Genomic DNA, 18,741 nt, shown 5'->3' with positions numbered 1-18,741 from the left:
TAACTCCTCTTAAAATTTAAAAAAAAAAAAAATACATCTTGTGTGTTGATTTGATATATTTAAATTGGTATAAATCAGTCAACCAGCAAGTGTTGGTTGCTTTTTGGCACTGTTGTAACTTAGGAACCTTTTTTTTTTTTTAACATCTTTGTTGGAGTATAATTGCTTTACAATGGTGTGTTAGTTTCTGCTTTATAACAAAGTGAATCAGGTATGCATATACATATATCCTTAACTTAGGAACTTTAAAATCTGGTTGGGGAGAAAATCATTTAAAACTCAAACAATTAGATAAGTGCTTCTTAAACTGTGATTTAAGAATTTTTAAAATTTATATTTCCATTTAAATATAATCTAAAACATTGGGCATATTTTGGATCATTTGGTTGCCATCTTGTATACTAGTACCACGTAATATTGGAACCCATTTTTTGTATTCTTGTGTGAGATCACTTGATTCCATGATCATTTGAAAGTTTCATGGACTTTAAGGGGCCTAAGTGGGTTGATATCATCTGTAGATGAGTGGTCACTTGGGTGAGACTGCTTTTGATTGATTGGCACTAAGAGGTGTGTTTTTTTAGAGTGAATTTGTTCCTGATTGGCTAACGTTCAGAAGCAAGGGGCTGTCACAGGTTGGTTGACTTGCAAAAACTTGTTGATTTAGCTGAGTTTTTGTCTATTGAACAGGTTTAAAATAGTTCTGGTGGCTACATGTTGCCAATGCTATAGAAAAAGCCATCTTAGGAATGTGGGAACTTAAAAATGTTTTCAGTTTCAGATTGTTTATAATGAAAATTTTAAAATACTTTTATAATCAGAGAAAGTACTATTATTCTGTGTTGGAGGATGTCTAGAAAGATGAGATTCACCCCTAAAATGAAAATGTCTTTATTGTTTTATCTGAACATAAAATTAATATTCATTGTAAAAAAATTAAATAATGTAGAAAGATGTAAAGAGTGAGGGTCACTGGTTAATGCCGTCACCCAGAGATAGTCACTGTTAACATTTTACTATATAAATTTTTTCAACTTTTATGCTTACCTGGTTTGAATCCTGGTTCTTCATTTAATAGATTTCTATATTGGTCAAGTTACTTAACTTTTCTGTGCTTCAGTTTCTTCACCTGTAAAACAGGAAAGGTAATACCTGTTCATTGAGTTGTGAATATAAAATGAATTAATCTAAATATAACATGTAGAACAGTGCCTGACACATAGTTAAGTATATAACTATTTGCTATTATTACCATATAATGTCCATTCTAAGACATCTGTTTTCTATTTTAAAGTTTATGCAGTTGGGACTTACAATTGAGGGTGGCTTACAATTGGCCGGGTTTTTTCTTCCTTTCTTTGTGGTCTGTAAAATTATGGTACATCTTACAATTGGTGGTTTATCTTAGAGTGATAAAATACAATATATGTGTATATATTTTTTATTAACACAGAAGTGCGATCATACAGTGCATACTGTTTTGTACCCTTAAAATTTTTTACAAGGACATATTTTCAATGTCAAGTATAGATTTACTTAATTATATATAGTGACCACATAGTACAGTGTTATATGGATGTACTGTAATTTGTTGTACTGTTCCTCTCTTAGTGGAAATTTTATTGTTTCATTTTTGCTTTTGTGGAAGATTTTGATTAGTAGAACTTCGGAGAAAGTAGGATTGATAAACTGAGTGGAGATTGAGACAAAGAGTCAAGTTATATTTGGGGACTCTTCCTTGTTTGACTTAAAAGGAAGATTATGGGCTGTATTGAATACTGAGTTACGGATTTTAGGTTTCGTTTTTAAGATTTTGTGGATCTATTCAGCACTGAAGAGTAATTGGAAATATGTTTTTTGTTAGTTTCACCTATAACCCTGTCAATATAGTACAGACGAATCGATTGGTATCATCTTAAAATGGTGTGTTTAACATTTTATCAATAATGATAAAGATGCAGAAAGTATGTTCATTAAGTTTTCACTTGTGTCCATGAAATTGTGAAGAATAGCAAAATAGGTTGGATTAAAGATTAAGATCTAAAATTATCTGAGGAGCGTGCCGTGACGTGTTGAATTTAAGTTGTTGAAAATGTCTATAGGTAAGTGTAAGATATTGCCCTCCTTTTAAAAGAAGAAACCTCACTAGGACAATTACTCGGGTATGGATTGATTTAGTCAGTAGCACATTTGGAAAAAGTATGTGGTTTTAATCAAGAATTAGTTGTATCAGTAGAAGCACCTCATCTGGAACAAAATCTTAACTATTTTGTCTTGCTTAGACTTCATTTTTAGTTTGGAGTGCTGTAATGAAAAAAATATAGACAAATTGAGTGAGTTCAGAAGGGAACAAACAGGATGGTGAAGGAACTCAAAACACTGCTGTGTCAAGGGAAATTGAACTGTAAGGGAGAGAAGGCCATGGCAGTTGTCTTTAAAGAAGTCCAGATTGGTTACTGTGATATAAAATATGGCCCAATATAGCGCTGTTTTCCTTTTCAGCATTGATTCCACCTATTTCCAGCTACTTCCCCTCATTTCCCATGCTCTTTGAACATTCCATTAACTTTTAGATATGTACTATGGGGATATATCAGAAAATTAATCAAGCAATGGTATCTGAAGATATTTGAGAAGGGAGATAACAAGCTACAAGCAGTGTCAGAAGGAAGCAGTTGATGAATTTCAACTCAAATTCCAATTTTCATTTAATTTTTCTGCTCATCATAATTTTGTTATAAATTTAGTGATTAAATTGACTTTGAAAACAGTTTTCAAAACACACTTCCATCCTTTTGGAATTTTTATTACATTAAATTGATATTGTCACACATTATTCTTACTGAGCTGAAAATATCATGTAATGTATATTTGAATGTGACTATTACCATAGAATCAGAGTTGGGCCTCAGCACCTTTTGACAGATGAGGAAACGTAAGCTCCCATACCATATAGTTAGTAGACAGAGCCCAAGGTCTTTATATTATTTGTATCCCTCATTTTGAAAATACTTTTCCAAATCAGTTAATATTTTAATATTCTTATATGAGTTTTGCTCAAGAACTGTTTTTTCCCATCAAGAGGAAGGACAACTTGATAGGATATTGCCATTGTGGATTGGATTATTAAAATGCTTACTTCACAAGCTTTTTCTGTTTCTATTCATTATCCTACAATACATTATCTTTATTTTACCATCTAGGCTATGAGCAGGTTCAGTTATTTAGTTCAGGAAAGTTGAGTGTGGATTTTAGTATAGAAAATATTAAATTTTTAATTTTCACTCTGGCTAGGATTAAATTATTTTTTCTTATTCACAGATCAAGAAGTTAGTATATGTTTACCTGGTCCGATATGCTGAAGAACAGCAGGATCTGGCACTCTTGTCCATAAGCACTTTTCAGCGAGCTCTGAAGGTAAATAATAGAGTGAGTAGGTAAATAGCTGCAACGTTTCTGCACAGTTGAAGGTGTGTCATTTAAAGAAGTGGAGTACTAATCCACTAAATGGTACAGTCATGTTTTGAAAGAGTTAAAAGGCCTCTCACGGTCCCTATTCAATGCCCTTAGAAAATAATTTATTATTATAATCAACTGGACTTTGCCTTGTATGTTTCAGTTTCTATATGTTCCTTTATGTTCAATATAATCATTATTGTGCCTCAAAGAGCTCTTCATCATTATACCAACTAGTTGTTGAAAGTGTACAAAGAGGGGACATGACTTTTTTTAAAGATAAAATTTATGACCTGCAGCATTTTGTTATTATGAAACTCTAAAAACCCAGCATGTTTAGTAATATATGATCAAGTAGAATTATAACCATTACTTTTCTTGTTAAAACATTATTCAGAGAAATAAACATTTATTTAATTCTCTTTTTCCTTAGCCATTTCCATATACTGGGTGTTTAAATTAAGTAGCCTGTTTTTTTTTTTTTTTTGCTATTGTTGTATTACATTCTATAAACACCTGTTAACTGTATCATAAAGATGTATTTGAAATATTGAAAACTTGAAATTTTGATGAATATTTTTGCACTGTCTTTAGGACCCAAATCAACTAATTCGTGCAAGTGCTTTGAGAGTTCTGTCAAGTATTAGAGTGCCAATTATTGTACCTATTATGATGCTTGCTATTAAGGAAGCTTCTGCTGACTTATCACCATACGTTAGGAAGAATGCAGCCCATGCGATACAAAAATTGTACAGGTTGGTACTTTGTAAATAATACCAAAGATCCCTAATGTCATGTGGAATGTTAAAGCCCCTGGAGGCTTATTTTGTTAGCGCTTATAACTAGTCTGTCCTTAAACTAAGTAAACTCAGTGACTGTGTTTCCCCTGCCCACAAACATTCTTTAGACATCTTTAATTTTATTTTGGTTATAGAGACCCTAGGCAGGTTTTTATTTGTGAGCCTGTTAGGGCCTGTGATAATTTATGGATTTTATAACTTAAAAATAATCAGAAATTGAATTATCATTTATATAGTCCATCTCTCATTACACATACACATATGTTATTAGAAAATTAAGGTTTGTTTTCCTATTTATTGCAGGGTAGAATCTTAAGTGTGTTATTGTCTCAACTCACTTTGTTACCCCTCCTTCCATCTTTGATCCTGCTGTTCCCTTCCTTGCCTGATTCTTTTCCAGAGCTATTTTATTAAATATTATTTTAATACTGATTTTTAAATACAGCACCATGCTGTATTTATATGATATTTATTAAATTATCATACAATACCTTGATCTCTGTGGAAAACATATTGCCTAAATAAAATAATTATTATCTGTAATCATTTGGTATTATTTTCTGTTACCATTTATTCCAAAAACTTTTATCAAGATCATTTTGTGTTTCTAGTGTTGTGTTACATGCATAAGATAGAGGATAGAGGATGTGGTATCACATCCCTATTGAGGGAAAAAAATCAAACGTATGCCAAATAATTAAAGGCAATCTATAATTGAATAAGATATTGCTATATGATATATATGTACATACAAAGGCACACTAACAATGCCTTTGATAGGATAGGGCTCAGATTATCATATAGGGTTTCATAAAGTAAAGATGTAAAGAAATGGGATTAGTTAGGAAAGACTGGAGAAGGGAGACTTATTGGCATTTGAAAGAATTAAAAGGTTTGAATGTTCAGATAATTATAATGGTCAGTAGTAAACTTATATAATGTTTGTGAAAAGTAAAAAATCATTTTCTTAGGTTAACTGTCAAACAAAGTTATCTCACACTTAGTCATTATCCTTTCTAGTTATCAACTTACAAAATAAGATCTAAGCTCACTACGATAGTTTAAAAGCCCATCACTGGGCTCCATTTAACCTCTCTTTGTCTTGAATTTACAGTCTCGTAGCTCAGTACTGCCTCTTAGTCCTCTACATAAAATGTTTTTATTTCATTACCATCTCTTGTTCCTCCTTTAGTCTCTACCTAGAATATTTCCTACTTTTTCCAGCTCTAAAGTCAAGTTGTTTAAGATTCATCTGAGATGTCACTTCCCAGAAGAAACCCTCCACAATCTTCCTGCCTCCATTGGTGTCCTTCTTCTTTATCCCCATAATCCCTTATATATATCTCCATTATATGGTATGATTATGTTTGGGACTGTCTTTTAATCTTTTTTTTTTTAGAAATTCACGTTCGTTTATTTATTTATTTATTTGTTTGTTTGTTTGTTTGTTGAGTCTTCGCCTCTGTGCGAGGGCTTTCTCCAGTTGTGGCAAGTGGGGACCACTCTTCATCGCGGTGCGCGGGCCTCTCACCATCGCGGCCTCTCTTGTTGCGGAGCACAGGCTCCAGACGCGCAGGCTCAGCAATTGTGGCTCACGGGCCCAGTTGCTCCGTGGCATATGGGATCTTCCCAGGCCAGGGCTTGAACCCGTGTCCCCTGCATTGGCAGGCAGACTCTCAACCACTGCGCCACCAGGGAAGCCCTGGGACTGTCTTTATTAGACTGTCTTACTTATCTTTGTATGCCCATCATTTAGTTTCTTAGTAAATGAACAGTTGAATTCTATGCTAGGAAGAAATTATATTATTAACAGTATTTCAGTGCTTACAGCTGCTATTTAGATGCATCTGTCAATTCTGTGTGTATGTGGGCCTTTGTTTATATTTCTTGGTTTTAGATGGCAGGTTCTATTATGCATGTCTCTATCAGTAAACTAGAATGGTACAAAATTCTTATTTGGAAATTCTTTACATTTCTTTTTGACAATTATGTGTCCATGCTCAAAAATGATTGCTATCCTGTTATTTTCCCCCCAGTTAAAAAAAGATTTTGTGGTTTATCTACTTGCAATTACTTTCTTAAAGCTTTCCAACTTCTTTTTAAGAAGTGGATTTGTTCTTTAAATATTTTCTTAACGGTATTGGTATCTGGGTTTAATTAATATGAGCAACTTTAGATAGAAAGATTAGGACACATCTGTGGGAAAAATCAACCCGTTCCACTTTAAATTTGTTTTCTGTTTATTTTTGTCTAGACATAAGTCTCCCCCACTTTAAAATATTTCAATATCCTTGAAATGATTATCTTCATTTAAAGTTAGAATTAAAGGAAAAAAACTTAATGTAAATTTTTTTCTTTTTATGGTTTAGCCTTGATCCAGAGCAGAAGGAAATGTTAATTGAAATAATTGAAAAACTTCTGAAGGATAAAAGCACAGTAAGTAATATCTTTTTATGTCCAAGTAAAATTGTGCTTTATTTACATAGTATCATTTTACTGTTGTATATTTGATATAATTATTCGTATTGATTTTGAAATGGTATAAATATTAATGGAGCTCATTAAAATCCTTGAAGAATAAAAATGTCCAGGTAAAGAGAAAGATTGCATTTGGAATTTTAGTTCGTTACATGTTTCTTCATCAGAATCTGAAGAAGAGAAAGTTGGGGAAAGAAAATTCTTTTTTTAACCTGTGGCTAAATTGTTGACTGCTTTTAAGGTCAGCTCTTTTATTTTAAGCAATGATTTATTAGAATTTTTAAAGGCTCAATCACTTGGGAACAAATAATTATTTTAAAATGAAGTATTCAGTATTAAAGAGATAATGAAAAATTAGAGGTGTGTGTTTTAGTATTACAAGTGTGTTTTTTTTTTTTTTTCTTAAATACTAAAATGTTTTCATATGTATAACGCTGTTTTATTGGCTGGGTAGAATGATCTTACTGGGTAAATTTCCCATCTTTTGGGAATGTACGTGTCTCTTCCTCCTTCCTATTCCACTCCTATTCTTTGTGTGTAGTGACATGATAATGAGATCTAGAAATAGTGATGATGCATGGGGTCTCTGAGCAGACCTCTGGAGGAGCTGGTGTAATGGTATCTTTGATGGAGGCTTCTGCACCCATATATATGGCTCAAAACTATTCAGGAAAAGGATTCCAGCTCATCTTAGGATAGTATCACCCAGGTGCACGTACATCTGTATATAGCAGCTATCTGATACAGTAACCACTAGACTCATACAGCTATTATTATATGGCTTAGCATATGGTCTGTCTTGGAGAATTCTCAGTGTGTATTTGAGAGGAGTGTATTGGGTTGGCCAAAAAGTTCGTTAGGGTTTTTCCATAAGATGGTATGGAAAAACCCAACCAAACTTTTTGACCAACCCAATGTATTCTGCTCTTTTTGGGTGGAGTGTTCAGTAGATGTCTCTTGGGTGTAATTGGTTTATAGTGTTGTTCAAGTCTTCTGTTTCTTTGTTGATCTTCTTTCTTGTGGCTCATTGAAAGCAGAGTGTTGAAGTCTACTATTGCTATAGAGCTGTCTATTTCTCCCTTCAATTCTGTCAGTGTTTACTTCATATATTTAGGAGCTCTGGTATTTGGTGCATCTGTATTTATAATTGTTTTACCTTCCTTTTGTCATTGTGAAATGTCTCAATCTCTAGTAACAGTTTTTGTTTTAAGTTCTATCTTGTCCTATTTAAGTACAACTTTCTTATAATTGCTGTTTACCTGATATATCTTTTTCCTTCCTTTTACTCGCAACCTGTTGGTATTTTTTATTTAATGTGTGTCTCCTGTAGACAACATACATTTTTTAAATCTAGTCTGATGACATATGCCTTTTGATTAGACTGTCTCATCAATTGACATTTATTGTTACTATTGATAGTTGAATTTATAGCTGCCATTATGTCTTTCTAAGTCTTAGGTCTTCTTTTTGTTCCTCATTCCTCTTCACTGTTTTTTTTTTTTTTTGTATTCAATGGATATGTTGTATATGTTAATTCTTTTAATGATTTTTTCACTGTGTATTTTTGAAAATGTTGTATTTACCTGAGACTATATTTGGAGACTAGGCCATTCAGCAAATTTCTTTTAGTCTATAATGTAGCAGAAATCTTCATTTCTTCTATAGTGGTTGGCATAATGAAGACAGAGAAAAGAAATTTGATTCCTTTTTGTCTTCTGTATGGCATACTTGTTATCTCCTTCTAGACCCAAATATGAAATCAATATTATTGATATTGTGGTTAACTTGATTTTAGTAATAATAATAAAAATTTAGTTTCTTCTGTGTTGAAGACATTTGCCAAGTACTGTGGAGAATACTAAGATCTGTAAGAAACAGATCCTTTATTTTAACAGATCTTTATTTTAACAGATCCTTTATTTTAATAAAGGATCTGTAAGAAACAGATCCTTTATTTTAATCCTTTATTTTTTTAGTATTTTAATGGATCTATTTTAAACAGATCCTTTATTTTAAATTTCCATGATTTCTGCTACATAATAAACTAAAAGAAATTGGTTGTATGGCATAGATGTGAAATCTCCGTATATAACGTGTGCATGTCTAACAAGATATAGCATGTCACAGGTAAAAACTACCTTCTTTGGAATTAAACAGAATTGGATTTGTGTCTGAAGTTCCACCACTTAGTAGCTATGTATTAAGCCTTCGTAAGTTTCAGCTTGCAGATTTTTAGGGCTTATAATTTCCCATGTATAAAGTTTTTGTTTGTGTTGAAAGAGCTGTTGTATATAAAATCCTCAGCACGTGCCTGACACCTTAAAAGGATAAATAAGAAACAAATGACCCAAAAAGAAATGTAAAGAATACAATTTCTTTGCAAATTTAGAATGTCTGTTCTTGGGTTCTGACCATTTATTTCCAAAATACAGTAGAAAAAAATATTGTACTTGTTCATAGTAGGTCTTTAATAGTTGTTGAATAATTCTGAGAATTAATTTGTTAATATTCTTGCTGATAGTAATTAGGTATTTTCTATTATTTTCATTGTTTTGCTTCCCAAATGGTGTGTGTCATGCTCAGAGTTCATAGGTAGATCCTTTGGGAGCTTTGACTGTCTATCATTTATAAGGCACTCTTCATTCCTAAAGTGTTAGATAGGATACGTTTATTTTTTTAAAATTAAAAAAACACCTATATCTATTTTTCTATCCATATGAAACAGCAGTAGTTTATACTGAATTCTCTAATTCCAGAGCAATAGCACAACGTTCCTTCCAGTGTCCTACCTTTTCATATTTGTAACTTCCTTTTTTCCAACATTAAGAAATGTGCCTTGCATTATCCACAATATATTTACTTATTTACTCAGTCCCAGAATGCAGATAAAGTATTGTTTCAGAATTGCTAGCATGTACTGTGCCGAAGAGTAGTGAGATGGGGACTACTAATTGAGTTAAATATTGGTTTAGGGTTATATTTATCGTTAGCCATACTTCTTTGAATGCTGTTGTAAATTGAAATCGCTTTATCATTGTATAGTTGAACTTGTTATATTGTTCTCTAAGAAAGCTATTGATTTTCTGTGTGGTAATTTTATATCCTGCTTCTTTACTGAATTCTTTTATTGTTTGATTTAGTTTTATCTTTCAATCTCCATTTGTTTTATTCTAGAAAATAAATCATATCATTTGCAAACAGATAATTTTACTTCCTCTTTTCCAATACCTATGACTTTAATTTTTCTTGTCTAATTATATTGGTTTATAACTTCAGTACAGTGTGCGATAGTAGTGGAGATGGTGGGCATCCTTGCCTTGTTTTAGTTGAAAGGAAATGCCTGTAATGTATCTGTGTTAAGTAAGATGCTGACCCTGAGGATTTTCTCTTTATCTTTGAAATATAATAGTTTTACCTGGTGTCTCAGGGTTAGTTGATATGGGTCAATTTTTTTCCTAGTACCCAGTGAGGCTTTTTAAAATATAGATTTAGAATTTATGTTATTTCTGGCAAACTGTTGTTGTTGTTGTTTAAGATTAAGTTTTAAATATTAATTCTGTTCAATTGTTACTTTTTCTTCTTCAGGGATTTCAATTTTCTCTAAGTTGGATCTTCTTTGCCTGTCTTACATTTCAACCGTTATCTTTCTAAACCTTTTTACTTCTTTATCTCATTTTCATTCTTTTGGTTCTTTTTGTACTTTTCTTTAATGCCTCTTCCTAAATTTTTATTCAACTGTTTTCTGCCAGGGGCACTTTGCAACTTAATCATGATGTCTGGTTATTTCTTTTCTAGTTTCAACTTCTGTTTCTTCCTGATGTCTTTTGTTCATTTCTGTTGTCTGTTTTTCAATTTCTGATTCATGTTCATTTTTCTGATCTTGAAATTCTTCTTTGAGGCAGCTTAATTCATTTTGAAGTGTTGTGTTACAGTTGGGTTTTTTTTGTTGTTGTTGTTGTTTTGCTTTATCATTGATTTTTTTGTGTGGGTAATTTTCATGAGTTGAATTGTTTTGATTTTCATTTTCTGTTTTCAATACTTACAGATTACTTGCATCTTTACGTTTCTTTGGACAGAGTTGGTGGTTTGAATATGAGGTAGTTTGCATGATTCCTAGTATATGAGCACCCTCTCTGTCAGAATAGCAAAGTATGATTTTTTATTAGATGGTTTTTGTGGAGAGGACATGCATAGGAAGGGGTGTATGTCCTAAGATTATTTTGATTTTATTTTTTCTTGTAGGGGCCTAAATTTCCTCTTCTTATTTCTTTTTTCTGTCACCTTACAGTTTTTAAGGTGCTCCTTTTCATCCACCTCTTTTTTAAACTTGTTTCTTTTTGAAACTTTACCTTTTCAAGGTAGCCTCATTGAATCTTATTTTCCTTTGAAGTCTGTTCCCTGTATCTGCTCTGATCTACCAGGAATCTTTTTTAGTATTTTCACACTTAGGGTCCTTTCTTTCTCTCTGCTGTTGCTTTTAGTTCCCTCTTACGCCCACCACTAACTCCTGTCTGCTTTGTTCTGGGCAGTTGTTTCAGACTGTCATAGATCTTTGTGAGGTTTTATGATGTATACATGAAAGATAACTCTCTGGGATTTAGGACTTATTTTTCTACTTATGTATAATCGAAGTTTGGAGATTCTCTGTATTTTAATTATGCTTAGAGCTTAAGTTTTAATCTTTTTGCTTTTTCCGAGTTTGGGTTGAGAGATTCAGATTTCCCTAGGTACCATTAGCTTGTCTACCCAGTATTTAATTACGTTTTGTGAATGTCTTCTGATAATTTTTTCCTTTGTATGGTTATAATTTGATGTAGAAAGGTTAAAAATATTCTGATATCTATATAGATATTTATGGATCTTATCTTTATTATTACTTTTTCTTGTCATGTATAATATATTGAAGGGATACAGCTATATTTCTTCTCCCCCCCCAGTTAATAATGTTAGGATTGACATTTGAAATCAGTAATCCTAAATCATTTTTGTTTAAAAATTTCCTAATTAAATGAACCAGGTCTAATTTATTTCCACATTTTGAAAAGGAATTTATTTGCTGTCAGCAGGAGCTTCTTGGGATCATTATGATGATGATGATAACATTGCTATTACTACTGATAAATATAAATTTGAAAGGTGTTAACATGTTTAAAAACCTTTCTTTAACCTCTGTTGATTATGAGATATACCTTCTGTTGCTTCTTTTAGCCTAAAGGAGGATTTTCTTGAAATTGAGATCTCAAAGAAAATTAGTTGTATAATTCTCATTTTAAGGAAAGGTGGAAATAAAAAGCTTATTAAAATATAATAGAAATGTTTTTCCCTTTTACTGGAGAAAGACCAGTATTTGTCATATGAATAGTCCTTTCCCCAAAATAAGTCACTTTGGGATTAGGAATACAGTTATGGTAATGTAACTAGAAGAATATTTTAGAGTTACTTAGATAACTGTTGTCTGAAGGTATCTGTAAATTTTAAAAGGTATAATAGAAGCTTACAATTGTCAGTATAATTGAAAGGGAACATTTTATTTATCCTTGATCATACCGAGTCAACTGTTATAAGTTTTTTTAATATAATTTCTTCACTGTATATTCCTAGATTTACCATTTTCATCATATTTTCTCTATTTAACATATCCTAAACACTTTTCTTCTTTATTGAAGACCTTTCCTAATGTTCAGGTATAAATTCCTTTTTAAAATTTATAATACTTTCTCTTGTTTTTCTTTAAAATGTAGAAATTCACACTTGTTGAGCAATTTAAGCTTTGTAGTGAACCTTCTTTCTTTTATTTAGAACACCTCAAAAGGTGTTTATTTCCTTTTCCTTTCAGGTTAATTTTAAAGAAATCCTTTTGTAGCATTTAACTTTCTAATAGAAAACAGAGTTTCTTAGGAAAACAAATTAGGTCAGTGCCTACTGAAAATCTGAGTTGTTTATTTATATTTTTTTGATGACGAAGTTTCTTCTTAATTTAGCTACAAAATGATGTTTAGTGAATATATTGGTAGTTCATAGCTAAGCTGTGAGGGTAAGACACCATTTTATAAGTTATTGGTTTAATGTTGGTAAAAGCTTCACTGTTGTGGGCAAAAAAACACACCTCTTCATTTGTGCAGATGTTTTATTGTGTTAGATCTATTATCCAGCTATTAGAAGATAAATGACTGATCTTTCCCATTTTCCATGCCTCAAGAAAATTGAAATAAGAAGGGGAATATCATTTGGGCTGTATGATTAGGGCAGGTTGGATGGCCATTAATTTAAGAGAAGAAAATCTTGGCTGCATTGGCCAACTTACACCATATTATCAATCAAACCTTGATGCACTTCTTGTGATGACCCAGCACTCTCAGGTTTTTGCAACGTTAATTAGAATTCATGACAAAATAGATGCAAGGAAACGTTTTGTACCCTTCATAATTTTATAGAAAATTTATTGTTATTAGAGGAACCATTTGCTGAGTGTGATTTTTTTCATTGCCAGCTTGTCAACTAGCATAGATAATCTGGCGAAAATATGAACTCCATAGATGGAGTGTCACTTTTGTTGATGGTTCATGTAGTTTACCTCGGAGCACAGCTAATGGCTGAAGTTCATAGCAACAGCACAGAAAAACGTGACAACCAAGGGAAGATAAATGAACCATGTTTATTGCTTTAATATAAAAAATACATAAATGGAAAACTGCATTTGAATTTGATGAGTTCATTGCTAGTTTTGTTGGAGTGATTTATTTTTCCCCTTATATAAAAAGCTACTATTGACACAGTGAGATGGAAATTAACTGTCTGTTTTTGGGAAACCAATATTTTTGTTTTTCAAATCTGAGTAGATCATTTTATTTTAATTCTGTAAGTTGTATAGAATATTGAATATTTAATATACCAGAATAATCAATTCTTCCGGCAGTGTTTAGGCTAGAGTCGATTGTTAAAACCGTGTAATGAAATACCTAAAATCATCAGTTTTATTTTGTAAAGGTTCTTTTCTTTATGTTCTTCCTAATTATTTTTGTGTTTCCATGGACTTTATCTTTACTTAAGTAATTAATTATTTTCTTTCATTTTCATGTTATTTATTAATACTTTAGAACTATTTTGTGCCTGTGGCTCTTGTTTTGATAAATTTAGTACCATGTAGGAGCTGATTTTCCTTTTAATTGTTTGGTGTCTAAACATATTTGAAAAAGATAATCTCTAGGTTTGGGCAGAATAACTTGATTTCACATAGTGTTACTTAAATTGAAACTTTGTTGAATTCCCATTTCAATTTCATAGGTTATTTTATTCTAAGTGGTATTATTTATTTTTGTACTTTAACACCCTTGCCAATTAAAAAATATATATCTTAATGTAAGATTGACATATATAAATATAAATGTATTTCACAAATACTGTTACTCTATAGTTTGATGTCATAAATTTAGTTGTTTTAAGAGATTTTAAAATGATAATTCTAATCTTTTAGAAATATGATTATCACAGAATATAATTTCTGAAGAGTGATTTGTGCAGAAGACATCAAAATGTGGTGTTGAAAACACAAACATAACTTCCTTCCCATATCAATAGCACATAGAAAATTATACATATAATACATTTTTATTTAGTTCACACAAATAATCAATTCTTTGCTTTTTCGATTGAGGTGCATACATGCTGGGACCAGCAGGCACCAGTACATGGGCAGGGCTGGAGTCAATAAATGCAGCTTCACGTTTATACTGATTGGTAATTCATAAAATCCCCACAGGACTGGAAACTTGTTTAGCATAATAGCAAGTCTATATTCTGAGCTGTTTTCTTTCAATTGTATTGTTGGTTGCACATTAATAAACTAAATGTCAGCCAAGTAGAGGGACACTAAACACTAAAAATACGAATATCATTGTATCTAATATTTTTCAAAAAGTACCATTTCAGTAAGATATATTTCTATTTAATTGCTTATTTTAAGACATTGGGGAAATTTTAGATACTAAAATGAAGATCCCTAGTGTTCAGAAAGAATATGATGTTAATTTATTTTTTCAAAACCGTATTATATTGTGGGCTAACTGCAGACATACCAGTGTACCTATATAAAAATATTTGTATATTATATATTCTGCTTAGTTTGTATCTTCATACCAAAGAAATCTTAATTTCACCACTTTGCAAAAACATGGCAATTCCAAAAACAACATTTATGTTTCATTAACTGGTCTTGGAGAAAGCTACCTTTTGTTGGTAATATATTATTTCAATGTATACACATAATTATATAAGTAATAATAATGTTCTAAAATTTTAGCCAGTATTTTTTCCTTGTAAATAAATTATATTGGTAAAAATTAACAGGTTGATTAAAGTGTGTAAGATTCGAAAGTATTTTTATACTAAAGACATTTATGAGGTCCTCACACGCTTTAAGATAAGTTCATTGTGGAATTGTTGTCATTCTCATTTTAAACTGACATGATACGGTCCTTGTTATTGTACTAAATAATGAATCCTTAGAGTTCAGGTAAGCCTTAAAAATGAAAACTGTGCATGATTAATATGTCTAATCCATATGTGAACAATTTATTGAAATTTAACGTGATGAGATAAAAAATATTATGATTTTTTAATGCTAATACTTCTAATTCAAATACTTTAGAAAAGTATTCGTTTTTCAGACATGTTACAGCTATCAAAGTTATTCTCTGAGGGAGTGACTCTTCAAAATTTGTTATTCAAACATGAACATTTTATTAATCAAATGACTGAATACTTTTAATATTGATTGCCATAACACTGATTGTGTCTCTATAATGTCTGAGTGGAATCTTTGATGGAAGGAAAACATTTTTTAATGAGTTACTATTTCTTTCTTTTCTAGTTGGTGGCTGGCAGTGTTGTCATGGCTTTTGAAGAAGTATGCCCGGATAGAATAGATCTCATTCACAAGAATTACCGCAAGCTATGTAATTTACTAGTTGATGTAGAAGAGTGGGGGCAGGTTGTCATAATCCACATGCTAACTCGATATGCTCGTACACAGTTTGTCAGTCCTTGGAAAGAGGTAAGTGTTGAATAATCTTACACTTAAAAATTATACTAAGAAAATGGATGAGTTTTTTAAAATGTGTACAAAAAATTAAGAGTAGAGAAATATAGAAATCTGCATGTTTAAGGAGGACTAATTTTTCTCATGTTCTTTTGGAAAGCAGGAAACCAATATAAATGAAAGGATAATTGTTCGTTGTTTTGGCACTGATTGACGCATATTTAATGGCATAGTGTATAAACTTTTAGTATGAGGCCTGGCAAGAACGCCTTGTTAGGAGCAGCAGCATGATACAGTATTTGCAGTGACATTGCCAGATCATGGATATTTTTGGTTATTAGTCAGCTTCACACCTTTGAGACCCAGCTGTTCCAGGTACTCACTTGTGAAGTAGGTAATGTGACTCTAACATATGTGAATTTATACCTAAGATAATTTCTCACCTTTACAGATAAATTATTGTTGAACTTTTAAACTACTTTTTTGTAGTTTTAAATTTCTAAAATATGTTTGTTTTACTTTTTCACTTAAGCTGGTAGAATTTTAGTAAAATTAATAATTAAGTGTACCTTACAGTGAAGTTACTTGTTTTCTTTGTGCAGATTAACATTAGAAGCATACCTTATTCTTTTCATTATATTAACAATTTAGAAAGCTTTATTACAGTTTGCAATAGAGATCTCTCAGTGTATATATAAGATTTAAGTGTAAGCTTTAAGTTGTTTAAAGAAATCATTAAATATTACAAGAATAGCACTCTCATTCATTCTAATCTTGTGATATTTCTTTTTTGTCTTTTTAAAAAGCAGTATTATAGATTTTAAAAGCAGTATAGAAAGTAAAAGACCAGATATCTCCCAATTATGTCATAGTGTTTTTTATACAAACTTATGAATAGGCTTGGATTGAGTGTTCAGTACTAATTGCTTTTGTTAATTAGAAATAATATTAAAGTGAGAGAAAAATGTATATAAAATGGAAAAATGTTCATAATTCTTGCTTTAGGTGACATGTCAAGTTTTCAGATATTTAAGGAGTTTAAATGTTTAAAATATTCATCAATGTTTTCTGCATTTACTAAGTATTGTTAGTATTAAAAAGTATTTAAAAATTTAAAAATATATCTTTATCCAGAAGGCTATCTGTAATATTGACTCTATCTTAATTTTAGTATTTAAAAAGTGATTGGGTTATTCTACTTAAAATTCAAAGTATGTTTTAAAATATTAGTATGTAAAAGTCTGATGCCACATAGGGCTCCTAGATTGATGAAATTTTATCATTGAATGAAGTAAACTTTTGATGGCACTTTTGTTGGATTAAGCAACATGTCCATGCTGCAAGTGTCTTGACCCTTGCATTAAGCAACATGTCCATGCCCAAGTGTCAGTGGTAACTTTGAAGAGAGATTTTTGTTGCTAATAGCTATCTGTTTGATTTCAGCCAGTTCCTTTCCATAATGCTATTCAGATATATTTTTTTCCTATTGTGTAAGATTATAGGTAATTTTATGTTATCTAGCCACTGTCTCTATGTAAAATTTTTCATTTTACTCTCCAGTCATCATCAAATCATTTTCAGTAGCTGTATGCAAGTGATCCCTGCTTTATCATTATATAGAAACTGGAGTTTAAAGAATGTATTTTCCTTTCCTTATCTTCTAAAAGTAGACTTTAAAATCTCTGTTTTTGTACTTTGTCTGTTTGTGTTTCTGTTCCTTGAATTTTGTTTCATCTTATTTTAGATAAAATTAGTTTTTAAAGCTATGCACAAAGCAGGAAAGTTAAATTCTACACTACCATATATATTTATTCTTTCGACAGATAGTTTTTAAAATTGGTACTCTAATGCATTCTTTGTGTTTTCACATGTAACTCTGTGAACATTAATTTTTACAAACACGAGATGAAGTCTGATCATTGTCCTGGGTACACTGGAATTGTGCTAAATCATTTCTTATCTTTGCCATTTATTTGCAATCTGACTTTGGCATTATTCTAAATTATGTGGTTAGTAGACTGATTTTGTGGTTTCCAAGTGCGCAGCTCTGTCCTCAGGAAGCTAGCACTGCCGCAGGAGCAACCACGGGGGGCAGTGGCGCTCTCAGAGTGTGCAACTCTCTGGCTCTTGCCACCATTCCAACAGAGCAGCTTCACCTTTGCTTGCCTTTCATAGGCAGCTTTGCATATGATTTCCCTTTGAGAAAGATGCCTTGGCTTAAGGAAGGAAAAGAAAGAAAACCACTTCAATAGAAAATTTATAAGGGTGTAGCTAACTATAATCATATGTATTTTTTTTTTTTTTAGTTATAGAAGCAATTCAAGCACATGGTGAAATAAAAAATAAGTCTTCCTTCTCATAACTCTTGGTTGACCCCTTGGAGACAATTACTGGCAACCACTGAATTTCACTTGTTTTGGTGGTTACAAATTTTACTTTGAATAATACATTTCACTTTATTTATTGATTTAAAATGATATCGGACTCCAGTAAAGCTATTTAAAAAAATGATATCGGTTGACTCCAAAATAATCAGGAAAACAGGCTTGTGTCTCCTTGTATACATGTGTTCTGTTAGGTACCAGCGGGAAAGATTTGAAAGTGTCATCCTTTATTGTAGTGTTAGAAGTAAGGGATTGTCAAAGATGTAAGACTTTTGGTACAAATATATTTTATAAAATGAAAGTTCAAGTGGATTATCATAATTTAGACTATGTCCATGCTCACTCTTTCAGTTAACCCATCTCTGTGACTAGCTGTAATTCTGTTTAACGGAGAAACTTTTGAATGAGCAGTCCAGCCACTTATAGTCTTGGGGACTTTTTGGCCTAGACTTCAAGTTGCATCCAACTTTTTAGGACTTAGGCAGGGTGATTTCAACTTTATGATTCAGTTTGCCAATTTCTAAAGCAAAATTTGACCATACCTGGAAGAAACTGAGAAGTATTCAGCATTTATATCTGCTTTCAT

The 18,741-nt window shown here is 31.6% G+C and overlaps 1 protein-coding gene across 1 annotated transcript in view; it reads left to right on the top strand.

Moving 5' to 3' along the window:
• Positions 1 to 18,741, top strand: part of AP3B1 (adaptor related protein complex 3 subunit beta 1) — a 283,078-nt gene that overhangs the window by 87,791 nt on the left and 176,546 nt on the right. The window contains exons 4-7 of the mRNA XM_068535546.1: positions 3,322 to 3,417; positions 4,051 to 4,211; positions 6,626 to 6,692; positions 15,604 to 15,786. Of these exons, the coding sequence (XP_068391647.1) occupies positions 3,322 to 3,417; positions 4,051 to 4,211; positions 6,626 to 6,692; positions 15,604 to 15,786 (507 nt within the window). The remainder of the gene's footprint in view (positions 1 to 3,321; positions 3,418 to 4,050; positions 4,212 to 6,625; positions 6,693 to 15,603; positions 15,787 to 18,741) is intronic.

This window comes from Eschrichtius robustus, chromosome 2 (genome assembly GCF_028021215.1).
Source record: "Eschrichtius robustus isolate mEscRob2 chromosome 2, mEscRob2.pri, whole genome shotgun sequence".
Taxonomy (NCBI): domain Eukaryota; kingdom Metazoa; phylum Chordata; class Mammalia; order Artiodactyla; family Eschrichtiidae; genus Eschrichtius; species Eschrichtius robustus.
The sequence above is the reverse complement of the archived record's forward strand: the minus strand, read 5'-3'. Positions and strand labels throughout refer to the sequence as shown.